Source organism: Rhodnius prolixus, unplaced genomic scaffold, assembly GCF_049639745.1.
Source record: "Rhodnius prolixus isolate KJV_2025 unplaced genomic scaffold, Rpr scaffold_4, whole genome shotgun sequence".
NCBI lineage: Eukaryota > Metazoa > Arthropoda > Insecta > Hemiptera > Reduviidae > Rhodnius > Rhodnius prolixus.
This window is the reverse complement of record NW_027411614.1, coordinates 35,717,772-35,733,525: the sequence shown is the minus strand read 5'-3', so window position 1 is coordinate 35,733,525 and position 15,754 is coordinate 35,717,772. Positions and strand designations below refer to the sequence as shown.

Below are 15,754 nucleotides of genomic sequence, written 5' to 3'. Positions count from 1 at the left end.
ATTTATTTAGTGACTAACTCGTTTTCAAAAAGAATTTATAATTTTTGGTAAAACCACTAACAGAAATTAAAAATAATCAATGAAAAAACAATAACCTCAGATGTAGATTTCAAATGTACGTTCTGTTAATAACTATTCATTCAAAATAAATTATTAGTTACATTGGGAAATGATTAGTTCAGTGGTTAGCGGATTCCAATGCGGAGATCCCAGTTTCGAATCCATCTGCTGGCCCCTAGATTTCCTCTTCCTAAGAGCTTCTTACAGCTCACTGTCCAGTGGACACTGTGACGAGAAAACATTTATCGGAGGCCGTCAGTTCCCTAAAAACTCTGGGCGCCAATAACCTCAGATGCTGATGCGCCCTAAAATAAAATAAATAAAGTTACCTATGTGGACTTACGGATTAGAGTTGTGGGGTTCAGTCAAACCTACAATCATACGGACGGTACAGACATTTCAATCAAAACTACTCCGACAGATAGTTGACGCTCTTTTCTACGTGACTAATTTTACTCTTCACAACGACCTCAAGATCCCATTCGTACAACAACTCACCAGGTAAAATATACTGCTCTCTCTACTTGCTCTAATCCTCTCGTACAGCCTCTCACCTTCTCTGTCATTCCTGACAATCCACTCCACAGACTGAATCGTGTCAATGACTGCGAGACTTCCTTAAAAACTGAAGATCATCACCATCAATATCCTATAACGAGTGCTACCGCCTGGTTGTTTCTCTCCTCCTGCTCTTTATGTACTATTTATATTATCATCATATTCACTTATAGTATATATTTATGTACAAATCTACAATTTACAATTTGTATATTTATATAGATTGTAAATTGCTAAGAATAATAATAATAAAGTTAGTTTTTGGGAGGAAACCGTCTAGAGGCCGGCAGAAAACTGGAAAAAGCTCCAGGCACCAATTACCTCAGTTGTTTTCTAATTCCTATTGCAATTACCCTCGGTTGCCTTTGCATATTTATGAATAAAGTTCTCTTCTAATTCTAACTTCTGCTCTAATTCATTATTTCTCTACCTCTTGACAAACTTGGAATGGAAGAAAACTATATACATATATTTTTTTTGTGATTTTAATTAAAAATATATATTTTCCAATTGTAAAGTTAAATTAACTAAAATCAGGTTAGCTATTAAAAGGCAAATAGTAAGGAGCATTAATAAAGAACGGAAAACGTGACAACCAATTTAGTTTTTTTTTTATCTTGGTATATTATGTAAAAGAAAATATAGTGTCAAATTGACTATTTCGAGTTTTTAGTACAGTATTCATTTAAAGGTCTCTTGAATCCAAACAATGGTTTTTACAAATTTCCTAAATGCTGCCTGTCAGCCTATGGAAGTGTGATCTGCAAAAATGCAGAAAGTTCAAATTTTAATTACTGGTTAGGTGCACTGCTTGACCCGACAATAAGCTTTCTGATAAAAGCAGCCCTTCTGATTTTCTTTAACTTTGTACCGTTAACGCACATTTATAGTTAAATTATTTTTATTTGAAACATTTTCCTGGAAAAATTGGATTAATTAAACTTTTCTCCAAAATCCTATTTATTAATAAACTTAACAAGTATCCAGAAATAATAGAAATAAAATATATAATTAAAGTCCCAAATTTTAAGAATATTAGTTGACCACAAGTGCCATTTTCTTGAATATTTATATATTAGTTCTTAGCGATTTTTTTTTCTAAAGTGGCTATTTTAAAGAATAAAGAAAACGTGTAATATTAATGTCCACTACTTTTTGGTACAGACTGTAATTTTCAAGAAAATTTAATTAAGTAAACTGTAGTAAAATAAAGTCTGTCAGTGTTCACACCAGATGTTTTGTACATATCATACAGAACTATAAAAATGTCCAGTATTGCTTTCAGTTTGAAACCTGTTTGAGATTGGTTTATTTCATGATATAGTTCCTTATGTTAGGATTCAGTAACAATCGTGTTAAAGACCTGAGCTAGATAAATATCAAAAAAATTAAAAACTCACAAATATTTAGATTAAAAAATATGCGATCGCAACTCTTCCTTTTATGGCAGTAAGAATATCTCCATCTTATAAATGAGTAAGAGAAATCTATTTAAGAAGTGGGAGGGCATTGTATTTCAGTACGTGTGAGTTTCCATCACTCTAAGTGTGATAATATAGTAGCTCTTCTGTCCCTACTAACTAAATTACACCCTACTTGATGTAATATATTCTCTCCTTATTAGTAGTGGTATGCCCTTTCATGTTGGAGTGGGCCCGCACTCCAATTTATATGTCACCCACTTTTCCTCTTAGTACTCACTGCCGTTCTCCTGATGCAAAAGGCAGCAATCGCCTGCCAAAGAGGGCGCACTTAGCCTTTCGTAAACCAGTTAGGAGACAGGTAATGTTTCTTACTTGTCATACTGCCTAATAACGTTACTTCGTCTAGTTGCTTTAGCATTAAACAACTGCTATAAATGCGCAATTTGCGTACCACTTCTTAGCAATCAATGCCTAGAAAACTCTACCGTACCTTTGTTTGCTCGTTTTTTGTTTTTTTTTTTTGCAGAAATCAGAACTTATTATGTGAGTCTCACCATAAAACATACTTCTTAACACCCATATAACACTCATATTGTAGATGTAGTAGAGGTGATAAGTAAATGAGTGCCATTTCTTGGATTCAGTTACACCAAGGCAAACTCTACTCTCTCCTATAATACGTTGATTCTCACATAATGTGCACGTTACAACTGCCTTTTATAACAGATACTTAGGCACAGTGAGTTTGTCTTTCATTTGTCCTCAACATCATCTTTATATATTAACATTATACCATAAAACATTTGGAAAGCCACATTAGATCTTCGCAAGGCACGGATTTGTGGGATTATTACAAGTGGATATATGTATTTATTTCTTTAAGCAACGGTATAACCCACACAAAAAGTTGTGTAGCACATCAATTGGTACAATAAAATGAGAGAGAGAAACAAAAAAATAATCAACAATCTTTAATACAATCTATTATGTAATTCAAGAACCCAATTAATTAATTTCCAACTTTAATACATTGTTATAATAATACTTCTTTCAATTCATGAACCTTTTGTGTGCTGTTGATTGGCTGGTGAAATAATTAAATTACAATGAAGTACTGATTGTTATGGGGAATCAGTTTTGAGATTGTGGTAGTGATTATTTTTGCCATCAAAAGCCTTGAGAAAATCACAGTATTGATTGCATAAATCAATATTTAAAAAAAAGTCGCTGTTTTCAGAAAATAAAAACGAGAATTATGCACTTTATGTTTATTTTAAGATTAAAATTAATTTTTTATAATTAATCAAGATAAATAAATGGAAAATATAAATTAATAAGTGTAAAACTAAATTATTTTTATTAGGAGGTTTAATAGCAATATGTTAGTCTAGATTTAAAATACATAAATCTGCTAGTGAATAATCTACTCATTCTAACAGTCTGTTTTATTTATAACTTACAAAAAAGTCTCTCGCAGTACTTTGAGTAATAGATCTTCGAATTCGCAACAATAATTGAGATTTGTGGATTAAAATTTCTCAAGGTTTTTTGTCCTTCACGTATTCCAAATAACTGTTGGACAATTTTTTTTCAATCAGTGACTTGCATTTGGAACACATTTCTGTTTAATTATCCTACTAGGAAGTTTTACTAGGTTCGTCAGGATAAATGCATTCCCTTTTACGCCATACTTGTCAAAAAATACACTAAAATGCGAAATTTCCACTATCTGAAATTTAATATCGGAGCTTAAGGGAACAATGCCATTATCACCTTCGGCACTATTTTTCTGCATTTCTAGACCAATAAAACTTTTGATAATTTTTTTTATTAAGTTTCCACATCATATCGCACCACATGATTTCTCTAAAAACTTTTATTTTAACGTCCTCATTTTCAAAAAATCATTCCTTTCATAACACAACTCTCCTCCTTATTACCTGGAGAATGACTAGAGGTGTCAGAAACGACGAAAGTTTCAGTCTAAAAGTTTTCTTTTATAGGATAATTGTTTCCTGGCCGAAACCATCCATTACAACGAACATTGAAAAGTAAAAATGTGTGAGGTCGGAAATACTATAAAATTTATAGTTCTCAATATATATAAATAATAGTAGCGATAACCATATAAAATTAAGTACATAAGAAGGTAGAGTCAAATAAAAAGATAACAGACAACAGTCTTAAAGATAACTAGTAAACTGTATTATAACATATTATCTTTAACATGTAACGTACCATTACATCTTTCATATAAGTATCATACTTTTTAGTGACTACTAGTTTTTCTTTCAACAAAGAAGCAGAATTTGTTGTATGCCCAGAATGGCAGAGAATGTAAGTAATCCAGTGAATGAGACACCAACACCATTACCACAGCAAAAGACTCACTGCAATTGCTTAGTAGATCCATTATCACCCACAGTGATCTTGCTTGTATTTACTTTATTGACACTATTGATAATTATTTATTTTTCAATTTAATTTTATTGATATTATTACAGATTTCAAGTGCCATTTTATATACATCGCAAAACTAAAGTGTTTAGTAAAATACTCGTATTTCAAAGAATAAATTTGTACTCGTGTTGTTGGAGTGTGTGATGAGTTCCGTCTGTGAAAGAACAAAAAATTATTATTTTTATTTTATTTTGTTTCATCTCTAATGTGGGAGAAAAACTTAATTTTTCCAATATGGTTTTCCAATAATTCATTGAAATGATTTTTGGTAAAAGGGCTATACGATGTTTAACATTGATCTCGAATTCTCCTTACATTTTTATGGGGAAAGACTGTCTGGAGGTCGATAGTGCACAGAAAAAAACTTCGGGCACCAATGATCTCAGATGTCGCGTCTCAAATTTAAAAAGAAATAACTAAATTGGTGTACATCAACATTGCTGTAACATATTTATAAACTTGAGTAACTATGTAATTTCCCGAACTTTAAATTATATTTTTAGAGGTACGTAGAGTTTCTTCCTTTCTATAACTAAATTTGTCAGTAGATAGTAGATAGTAGTATCATAAAATTAATAATCATTGAAATTAGTAATAAATATGGAATCATTGAAATTAAATAAAATCGGAGTCAATGAATATTTAAAGAAGTAATAATGTAAAATGTTGGAATTTAATTAGTAGCCTTCAAAAAGACTAATAATATTCACAAATAGTGCTCATATATAAAAGATATCTAATCACAAAACTAAATTTTCTCTCTTTCAGCTAAATTAGTACTTAACTACTGTATAAATTCAAAATAATTATCAATTAAAAGATTCTTGGCTGTATATTCTTTAGGAAATGCAATTTAAACTTAAGTTCATATATTGGACTTCTCACAGATAATTGTCAAACTAACAGTGTTGTTTTATTTTCATAAATGTATTTGCATATTTCTTTTCTTTTTTTGCGTTGATTTTTTCATACCTTTTCTTGTGTTCACAATCAACTTACATTTTATATCCTTTGCACAAAGAGTTGGCCAGTACAAAAAGATAAATAAGCATGCATAACCGATAATATGGTCACTTAGTGTCTAAGAAAACTGTATAAAAGATTAAGTAAATAAAGATTAATTTATTTGTTCTTTTTTCGGAGTTTGTTTACAAAAATTAGATTAAATAATTGGGGACGACACGTCATTTATAAATACCTCTTTTATCCTACAACCGTATGCCTGTGCGTATTTACTAAAATAATCATACTTACTAAAGATCATTTAAACTAATTATAATGTATTGAAATGATTTACTTAATTTCAGCAAATACCCTTTCTTTGTTTTATCATTTTATTCGATCGGAGTGAGCTTATTTACAGAGAGAGAGAGAGAGAGATCTTATCGGGAAGAGATTTCTTAGTCTTTCTCACTCTTACATGCACAGAAAAAAAAAAATGGATGTCATGGCATCAAATCTGAAGACTCTATAAAACATGTATAAATAAAACAATAGCCTAATTGGAGTTCGAAAAGTTTTCAGGGCAAGCTAATTACTGCAATAGTACCATTTCGTGAGATAAATATGATGTTACATAAATATAGTGCTACAATCCTCTAATAATCACTGAAAGGTGGTTGAAAAAAATATTCAAGATGAGACCTAACCAAGGTGCAATAACTAGACAATTCCTTGAATTTAAAATATTTAAATCTATTTCAAAAATTTAGGTAACAAATAAAAGAAGTATACATTTACCAATTACAATAAAATATTAACTTATAACTTTTTTTAATTAATAAAATTTTAAAAAAGAAATGCAAAGTTCTAATACAAACTTTTATATTTTGTTTTTTATGAACCAATGCTGCATAACACAAATGCCTATTGTGTTTAATTAATGAAATGCATAATTTTTTAAAATAAACAATACAAAACAAGATTTTTTGCGTTAAAATATATTATCACAAGTTCATATACACCGACTTTGAAAATTTCAACGAAAACAGTTGATGATACAGATGAAAGAGTTTAGAAAATAATCCAATCAAGTTGTTTCGCTAACTGCTTGTTCGAAATGTTTCATTTGTACAACAACTTTGGTATCTGCATTCACTTTTTTATCTCCTAGGAAAAAAAAAAAAAAATTATAAAACATTATACCTTAATCAAATAAATGAAAATTATTCTCTGAATGTATTAATTTTCACTTTACTTAGTTAAATTTGGTTTATTAAAAGAAAACAAGTAACCGCATTATATAAAAAAACGAATACAATCGAAAAAGGGAAGTCATATATTTACTCAAAATTTCTGAGTTACTCAAAAGGAATAAAAGGACAAAATGGTGGAAGCTTTTAAGAAAAGGCTCGATATCGAAAGCTAGCTGGCGAATCGACTTTAAACCAATCCCTCAGCTTATGCATATAACATATAAAGTTTTCTAATACAATCTACATTTCAACAAGAATTTGATTTTACCGAAAAACGAAAAAGTTATCAAAAAAAAAGAGGAAAACCTTGTCTTCAGAAACTGACAGTAAATAAAGTTCTTGACGACGTTAGAAGGAGTCTCTAAGGTCACTTCCCTGAAAGGACATAAGAACGTCTTTTCAAGAAAAAAACAACAAAATCAAAGCTACCCGTGATAATATTTAAAACCTCAATTCAAAAGGGAGAAAAGACAAAATGTATAGTGTAAAAGATATTGGCTAGCCTTTAGCTCAGTAGACTACCTCAGCGATGAAGGCGCCACGGTAGTTAGAGGCAAACCTGTAAATCTAATATGTATTGTGGTACTGGGTTCGATTCCCGGTCTTAGGCCTTGGATTTTTATTTAATGGTTAAAAAAAAGAAATTTACAGTAAAGTATGTTTGCTAGTCGCCTCCGTCCACGACACTAATTGGTAGTTGGACGTAAGGCCCACCTGAAAAAATAGGCATTACTTTACTTTACTATCACAGCGATGAGGTGATCGATGCAATGAAATAAGATATTGAGATAGAACTGAAAAAAAGCTTTAGATTAAACAGTACAAAAAACAATTCAATTTTCAGCAGAGAAGAAGCCTGATAATTCTGCAGCACACATCTTAAACTTTGACGCTCTAATCGAATTCAAGTTCGTTTTAGAGCCAACGGATGAAGTGACTTAGAATTCTAAGAAGTATCACCATACAGACACATCGAAGAATTAACGAGGAAAAATTCCATAATCATTGAAGTTCTTGTAAATAAATGCATAAGTAACAGAGATATTTTAAAAGTGATGATGCAGAAAAGGAAAATCGATGTGGTCATATTGTATTTTAGATCAGATTTTAAAGATAACTTGCTAAGAAACATACGGTTATAACCGATCGAGATGGTAAGAATGCAGGTTGTGCCATTCTTGTGAATAAAAGGTTGCTTTTCTAGGAGTCCAGATATTGGAGTAAAACTATTAGAAATTCTATGCAATCCAAGATTTATAGCATAGGTGCAAGAAGAGACAAACTTTTAAACCAAGCCACAGAATCTGAACTGATTAGTAGAGATTTTACAGACCACCGCCTATTATGGGATTGAAGAAGGACGAACTCCGATGGGAAGATAATGAAGATAAATAATGGACTTGTTCAAGATTTTTTTAATAGCAAATGTGAGATGTGGATCTTAACGATGGAAGTCCAAATTTTATTTCTGAAGTTCTCAACGAATATAACGAACTGGTTGGAAAATGTTCTTAAAGCAATAACTCCAGAATATGCAATTGCATTTATTAACTTATCGTTTACTACATTAGCCCTTAAAATATTTATTTAATACCACGGAAACAAAGCCATAAATAAATGTTGAAAAAATATGATACCATTGATAAAATAACAACAATGTAACATTTTAAAATGTAACTATAAACATTTATTAAAATTATTTAACTCACTTATTAATTCTCTAGCTGCGAATAACCACGCTGAAGAGCAGATTGCATAAACCGTTGCACCAGTGACTTCTGAAGGTAACATTTTTACTATATCTTCTAATATTACATCCTCTAACACAAATCTACAAAATAAAAGTATGTTTCAATGTTAAATCAACTCTTCACATTCTTAAAAACTATGGAACAGTTATTTACTTTCTAGATAATGCTTTTAAAACTTTTAATTTAGAATCTTCATCCTGACATGGTCCAATGTACAGCATTTTATCAAATCTAAAAAATTAAAAAGATCATTTGAATCTCTTTAGGAAAACTTACGTTATAATTAACTTGTTTATGTTGACTAACATGTTTTATGTTAGTTATTATTTATTGTACTTAGTCTATATATGTGTATATATATTTATGAATTTTATATACAATATATGAATATTAAATATACTATTCATATATAAATAGTATTAAGTAACAGCGGTATTTGATGAAAAATTATCAATTTTTTATTTATAATAAATAATTTAATAAATATCCTGATCAAAATGCAGTGAACGAAGTAACACAATGTAGTCGTGGAGCTTTTGTATGTAAAAAGTGTATTATTCTTCTACAGTTTCTTTCTCGATTGGGAGGAAAAGTTTGCGAGTTTCAGAAAATTATAGTTCAAAATTGTATAACTCAACAAATAGTCGTTATACTTAATCGCAATAAACCACCATCAACAAATACCTTGCTTTAAAAAAAAAAAAATTAAATTTATTTCTTTGCGAAAGTGGTTCTTCACTTTTAATCACAATTAAAAGAATCCGACGAATATCTTTAGCGCCTAGTCCTACAAGTTTAGTTGAGGTTCTACAAGTAAACAAGTTATACAGTTGCTTTAAACAATGATATTCATGCGATCTCCGATTCTTCGATTTCAGAAGGGTGATTTATGAAAGTTGTGTGCGAAGGTTTTCTAGCAATAGGGATTTTCTTTCCACCCTAATATTAAAATAAAAAATGTATAATTCTAGATTTGTTTTATTAGCAAAGAAGTTAATGTGAAAAGGATATTACATTAAATATATTTTCCTGATAAAAACTAATTTCTTAAATCAGATACGAACTCTTGGGGAAACAGATCAAGTAAAAAAATATTACCTTCCAGGTCTGAGCAGAGCTGGATCTAAAAGATCAGGTCTATTTGTTGCTCCTAGGATGAACACATCTCCACTAGAGTCTAAGCAGTCCATTTCTGACAATAATGTGGAGACGACCCTATATAGATAATATATTTTTTAAAAATCTTTCCCACTTATACAGTTATATAGTCCATAAGGATTGGCAAATTGCAATAATAAAACACTAATAATAATCTTGATGAGAACTAATAATTCCAAAGCATTCGATAGAATGGTATCAATCATTAAAACTTGAGGTGAACCAAACTTGTTTTAAACAATTCTTCTGAAGTTACAGTGTTTAGCTTGAAAACAGTTGTTAAACATTTCTTTAAAACAGTTATCTCCTTTAAAAAACTTACATTAGGTTGCCAGTAGAATATTATTTTCCGCTTTTTAAGACCCTGAAATTTATCACGAATTGGCCAGAGAACTCATAATCAACCTACTGAAATTTAATTAAGAAAAAGAAAAGTTGTTTTCTCTTCTTTCACAAATTATTGTAAAGAAGAAATCTGAGGAACGGATAAGTGAAGCAGTTGTCTTACTTATGTATACTTAATCCTTGACTTTATGAATACATAATTGCACAATAGTTTTTGTTCGAACACGTCTTTAGCAATTAGGCTATTCATTCATAAAATTTTTCATAATGGTATCCATGTTTACGGCTTTATGTAATGGTGTACTGTCGACAGTAAAGCGATCCGTCTATGAAGAAGGGACATACTGTAAGGTTCTTATAACTATTTTACTTTGAATTCACAAAGGGATATGGATGCTGTTCACTACCCAAATTCTAATTAGATACGCTGAAGAGAATCGTATCATGCCGTATCTAAAAGAGTATGGAATAGGAATGTCCATCAACAATATTTGTACTTAAATGTATCATATGACAAATTAATATCAAGTTAATATCTTTTTTTCTAGCACAAGTAAACAGCCATGAAAGCTGGAAATCATGCCCTAAACCAACTTAGGTGAGCTTGCAAAAGATATTTAAAACATACAAAAATTTAAAAACAAAACGTCTTTCGCCATTTACAGAACAAAATCCTTAGCTTAAGCAAACTTTTATCAATGGCGTAACATTTTTTTTACACACTCACCGATCCATTACTCCTCCTGAATCAGATTTATTTCCTCTATTAGGTGCTATGGAGTCTAATTCGTCAAAAAACATTATACACGGAGAAGCTTCTCTTGCTCTTCTGAAAACTATATATTTTTATGTGAAAACTCAATAACAGTATTCATAACATATTCAGGAACATAAATTGAAATCAGCCAACCTGATCGAACATTTGCCTCGCTTTGCCCAACATACATGTTGAGCAAGTCTGGTCCATTGACGGGTACAAAAGCTCTCTTTGATTGAGAAGCAACCGCTCTGGCAAGAAGAGTTTTTCCAGTGCCTGGAGGACCATACAACAAAAGACCTGTCCGTTTAAAAGCATCACAACCATTTTTGTTAGAGAGCAAGCGAGAAGAAATCAAACTGGAGACAACTTCTTTTTTTATTAATTCCACACCACCAACATCGGCCCATTCCACTGAAGAAGACAGTCGTTCTTTAGCGCTGGATTTACCTAAAATAAAGAGCTGACCGTAAACATGTTAGAAATATTTTCAATTTTTTGTTTTATTCTCATTTTTAATCCTTTCATAAAATAAAAATTAATTAGTAGCTAGCTATTAAAAAATGCCTATTAGAAAACCATTCCTCATTTTCAGAAATATATATTGAAAATAATTAAACATATGATTTTCATTTCAAAACATAAACTCTCACTTTTTATCACTATGATATAGCACAGGCCTATATTAGAGCTAACGAGCCTCTAAAAAGTTTAAAACTTACCAAGAATCCTAAAAGGTGGACACATTGCAAAATAAACATACTGTATAAATTAATTAGGAGTTCAAGATAAATGTAAAAGTGCACTCTTACTCAAAACAGCGGTAAAGTGAGAAATTCCAAGTTCTGCATCTTTGCTCATCAGTCTTTCTTTCTCTGCTAGGCAAATAAGCTTCTCAATGCTCGCAAATGGATAAGATTTTGTCTGCAACATTCCTGAACTCAATAACGTCTTTAATTTTAAAATATAACTAGGGGGAAAAAAAATTGAACAGATTCTTACTTCTGGTACTAAAAAGTCTATTATGTTTTGATCCATATTTATAGAATGCACTCGAATCATCCAAGAAATCATTAGCAATCTTTCTTTCTTTGTGGGTAACTTAATGTGCAAATGCTCTAGTGCTAAACGAACAAACTCTTTTCGCAGGATCTCTAAATTTTCACATGTAGCCACAATTATGACCGGATAAGGAGAAGTGAAATTTGAACATTGTACGCGGAGACTTTCACACATTTGTACAGAATCTACGCCGTCCGATTCCAAAGACATTAGCTAAAATTAAAAGATGGTACATTTTTATAAACATATATACACTACAAAAACCTATAATTGGAAGATGAGCTTTTGACATGTTCCAAATTCATTAAAGAGTGTAAAGTGTACCTGGCAATTCTTTAAATGCAAAATGCATGGAGACTTGGAAGACGCATTCGCTAAAGCAGTTTTTACATTGATGTTGATTTGGGTCAAGCTATTTGATATTATGTTACTACAATCTACATTCCAGTAGTGAAGACCCAACTTCTTGCAGACGGCTTTTATAATAGTACCTTTACCGCTGCCACCCGTTCCGCTTATGATAAATATAGGTTTTAAACCTAATAAAATTAGAAATAAATAAGACCTCAATGAAAAAAATTATGAATGATTTAAGAGTGCAAATCTAGAATTACCATTAAGTTTACAGACAATTTGTTTTTTTATTGCCCTAAGGTAACAAAAACAAATGCCACATCAAACTAACTAAGCTATAGTTGAGACCCTTAAAAAAAATAGTTCTCTGATAATTATTCTATTACAAATTTTTTTTAAATACGATTTTCTAAAATATATTATGAATATCATTTCATAATCATAACTGCAATGAATGAGTACTTTAAAGAATCGAACCATAAACAGCATCAGTGAGGAAAGGCTGAATCCATTTCAACAAGTTTGTACAATATGTATTTAGGCCTAATGGAAGTATTGGTGTAAGTGAACTTAATTTCTTGAAATCCAAAAGTTGCCACTCCTCAGAAGGTAAGTAATGAGGTCGAAAGCTCTCTCCATACACTGTAGTTCTTTGTGACACAATGAATGAGTGCTGTAAATCGCTTGGATATTCATTCGCAGGACCTTCCACATTCAGAACTTTGAAGTAAATAAAATCTTTAATTTTTTCTAAGCCATAAATCCTTAAATCAATGCTAACAACATCGCCAGCATGCAATAATTTAGGCGTTTTAAAGAATTGTTCGAATGTTTTATCAACCAATAGTTCAGAGACATGGGAAGGACAATAAAGAACACTTGTAATTAATTTGCTAGCAGGCTGATGTTTATATTCATCAAGTATTTCTGTAACTCTGAATTTGACTCTCCCCTGAATTATATAAGGAGTTGGACTAAAAGAATGTTGTATAACAAAATTAGTATCACTACTACAAATAATGCAACCTTTGGGAACGTTGTAAGATGGAATAACTTTGAATATTCTTTTAAAAGTTCTTGACTGACATTTGAACTGGAAAACTGACCACTTATTTTGAGAAAAAGATAAACAACTTGGGTTTACGAACAATGTTTCATTAACATAATTTACTTTAATTAGTTCATTAAATAACAATCTGAGTACACATTCTTGAAAATAAACTGTTCTAAAATAACTTTCCTGTAACAAGCCTTTAATTTGTAAAATCCATGAAAATACTAACTCCAGTTCATACTTCTTTTTAGGATAAAGTATATTACTAACAAAATGGCATAGCTGATAAGCACTTAAACTATTAGCACTACTCATTGTTTACATTTGACACCATGCACAAACGTTAAATAATAACCTAACTTTTAACCTTCGCTGGGTAAACTACACTGGTTACCAACTGGTAACCAAGATTGTCGTATGTTTCATCTTCACCGTCACTTTTATTTATTTATTTAATTTATAGACATTTACAAGTAAATCATTTGATTAACTTGTTAGAAGTAATTGTAACTGTGGTTGTAGATTTCTATTTAAAAAACAAATTAATTCACAGACTATTTATCTTTTACAATGATTTTCTAAAGTGTGCTACAACCGTGATGACATCATCACTAAATAATACTGTAAAATATAAAAGTATGTATGTATAGCATTTGCCAGTCAAATTAAACCTTTAATCAACCAAATAAAACATTTTTTCGTCATAGTTTTAACTATTTATCGGCACTTTTTCCAAACTTTGCCTTATAACACCATCTTAGTACTATTACACCATAACTTATGTATATAGCATTTATCACGAACCATATCTTCATCCTACAATCTTTGATGTTGAATCACAGTTTCTACGATCTAGTCCAAGATAAAAAAAAAAAAGCAGCAAAGAAGCGAGAAGTTTTTGACTCATTACTTGGGTGTATTAGTGAAGACCAGATGGATGGTAAATTGTAGTCTCCATAGGCATTAATTACAAGTAAGATAATCCATATTTAATAAATAATACTGAGAGGTCTTCGACTTTGTGCGCTTCATATTTGGTATAGACAGTTGGAAGATACACTGCTAAAATTGATATATTTATTCTTTGATTTAAACTTTACAAAGAACTGTTCTAGTCAGCTAAGAAAGCAGACGTAAGAGGTCGTAATGAATTGTTTCTAAAACACTTACGTATGAGTAACAAAAACTTACAGTTTAAAGTTAAATACTCTTATCCTCAAGATCAATTCTTGATAGGTGCAGTTCAGACGTAGTTGTTCTGAACCACTCGCGTTTATAGAAATTTGCTTATCCTGCAGTAAAAGGATTCTGTTATTTCTCACGATTAAACTTTGAACTATCTCAAATTACAAATTAATAGTAAGTAAACAAAAGTAAAATGTAGTAATTATATTCATAGTAGTTCTTACATTTGAATGACTTTGGAATGCATTTCGGCAATACTTTTTTTTAAGATTTCTTTTTGTAATTGTCTTCCCTCCACAATTTTTCTTTATTACGGTTGTTAAACCATTTGTCAGCCAATAGTTCATAGACGGCTTCAAATGCAAACACACCAACACCAATAACTACTGCCTGAGCTGATGAGCGTCTGAACAATAATTTGTATATACTATCCATGTTGGTGCGCGATCAAAACCTAATTTCAATTTGAACTGGAATGAAGGCAGTTTTATTTAAAAATTATTTTTGTATTTAATTGTAAAGGCATTTAATGAGTCATCAATTTACAATAATTTTTTTTTAAATTTACTTCTTTTTAAATAATAATATAAAATCCTAGTAATATAAACATATGACAAAATCAAATTATGCATCAGTATATGCACTTCGAATAATGTAACAAATTTTTTGGCATCATTAGCAAACTAGTCGATGTCACTTTTCAGCAGCTGCTTTGTATTCCTTTAGATTCCTTTCGACATCATTCCATAATTTTCCTTTATTCCTTTTTTCAAACCACTTCTCAACTGTAAAATCTAACGCTGGTTCTAACATAATGGCACCACAAACAACCCACCATTGCGAATTACCGGTCCATCGAATTAGCTTGTCATACATGAATTTCATGTTAAAAAATTCCATTGCCATGTTCATAAAAGCAGTTTTGAACATTATATTTGTTAATGTTGAATAATCTAATAGGACTAACAGCAAACCAGTTGGGAAATAAACTTGAGTAGTGGAAAGACAATCTTATCACTTCATAAAGCCAAACAACTATACACTTTACGCGCCTACCAATTATCCATGTGAATTTGAGTCACATGGTAGTAGAAAACATTGAAAGCGTTAATAGTTTCTGCCCCCTGTAGGATAAAAAGCTAACTATTTCAGAAAACTTTCATGTATCTTACATTTCGAAAAAAGGCAGTTAACTTAGAGAAATTTGACTTTAAATAATGCCACCAATTGAAAAATAAATAATTATTAAATAATATAAATATTGTAATTCCTGGCAAAGACCAAAAAAATGACTATCTCAACGCTCCAAATTGTTCCTGATGGAGGTTAGAACAAAGTTCGAACTTTTATAAATAAACTCTCTATAATTAGCGGAAAAGTAATTTATTTGT

General features: G+C 30.7%; 1 protein-coding gene across 4 annotated transcripts; it reads right to left on the bottom strand.

Annotated features, from left to right (window-relative positions):
• Window positions 1-6,176: 6,176 nt before the first annotated feature.
• Window positions 6,177-14,470, bottom strand: Pex6 (peroxisomal biogenesis factor 6). 4 transcript variants are annotated; one of them, XM_074130337.1, is made up of 10 exons: window positions 14,370-14,470; window positions 12,095-12,309; window positions 11,711-11,983; window positions 11,521-11,632; window positions 10,862-11,158; window positions 10,679-10,787; window positions 9,547-9,663; window positions 8,602-8,679; window positions 8,407-8,528; window positions 6,177-6,611 (listed from the first exon to the last, which is right to left on the bottom strand). In XM_074130337.1, exons 3-10 carry the CDS (start codon window positions 11,978-11,980, stop codon window positions 6,532-6,534), a joined length of 1,185 nt encoding a protein of 394 aa, XP_073986438.1. In that variant the 5' UTR covers window positions 11,981-11,983; window positions 12,095-12,309; window positions 14,370-14,470; the 3' UTR covers window positions 6,177-6,531. The 4 variants fall into 4 exon arrangements, with proteins under 4 accessions (XP_073986438.1, XP_073986434.1, XP_073986437.1 ...); XM_074130333.1 differs by lacking the exon at window positions 14,370-14,470 and adding an exon at window positions 12,602-13,991; XM_074130336.1 differs by lacking the exon at window positions 14,370-14,470 and adding an exon at window positions 13,408-13,530.
• Between the last annotated feature and the right edge of the window lie 1,284 nt (window positions 14,471-15,754).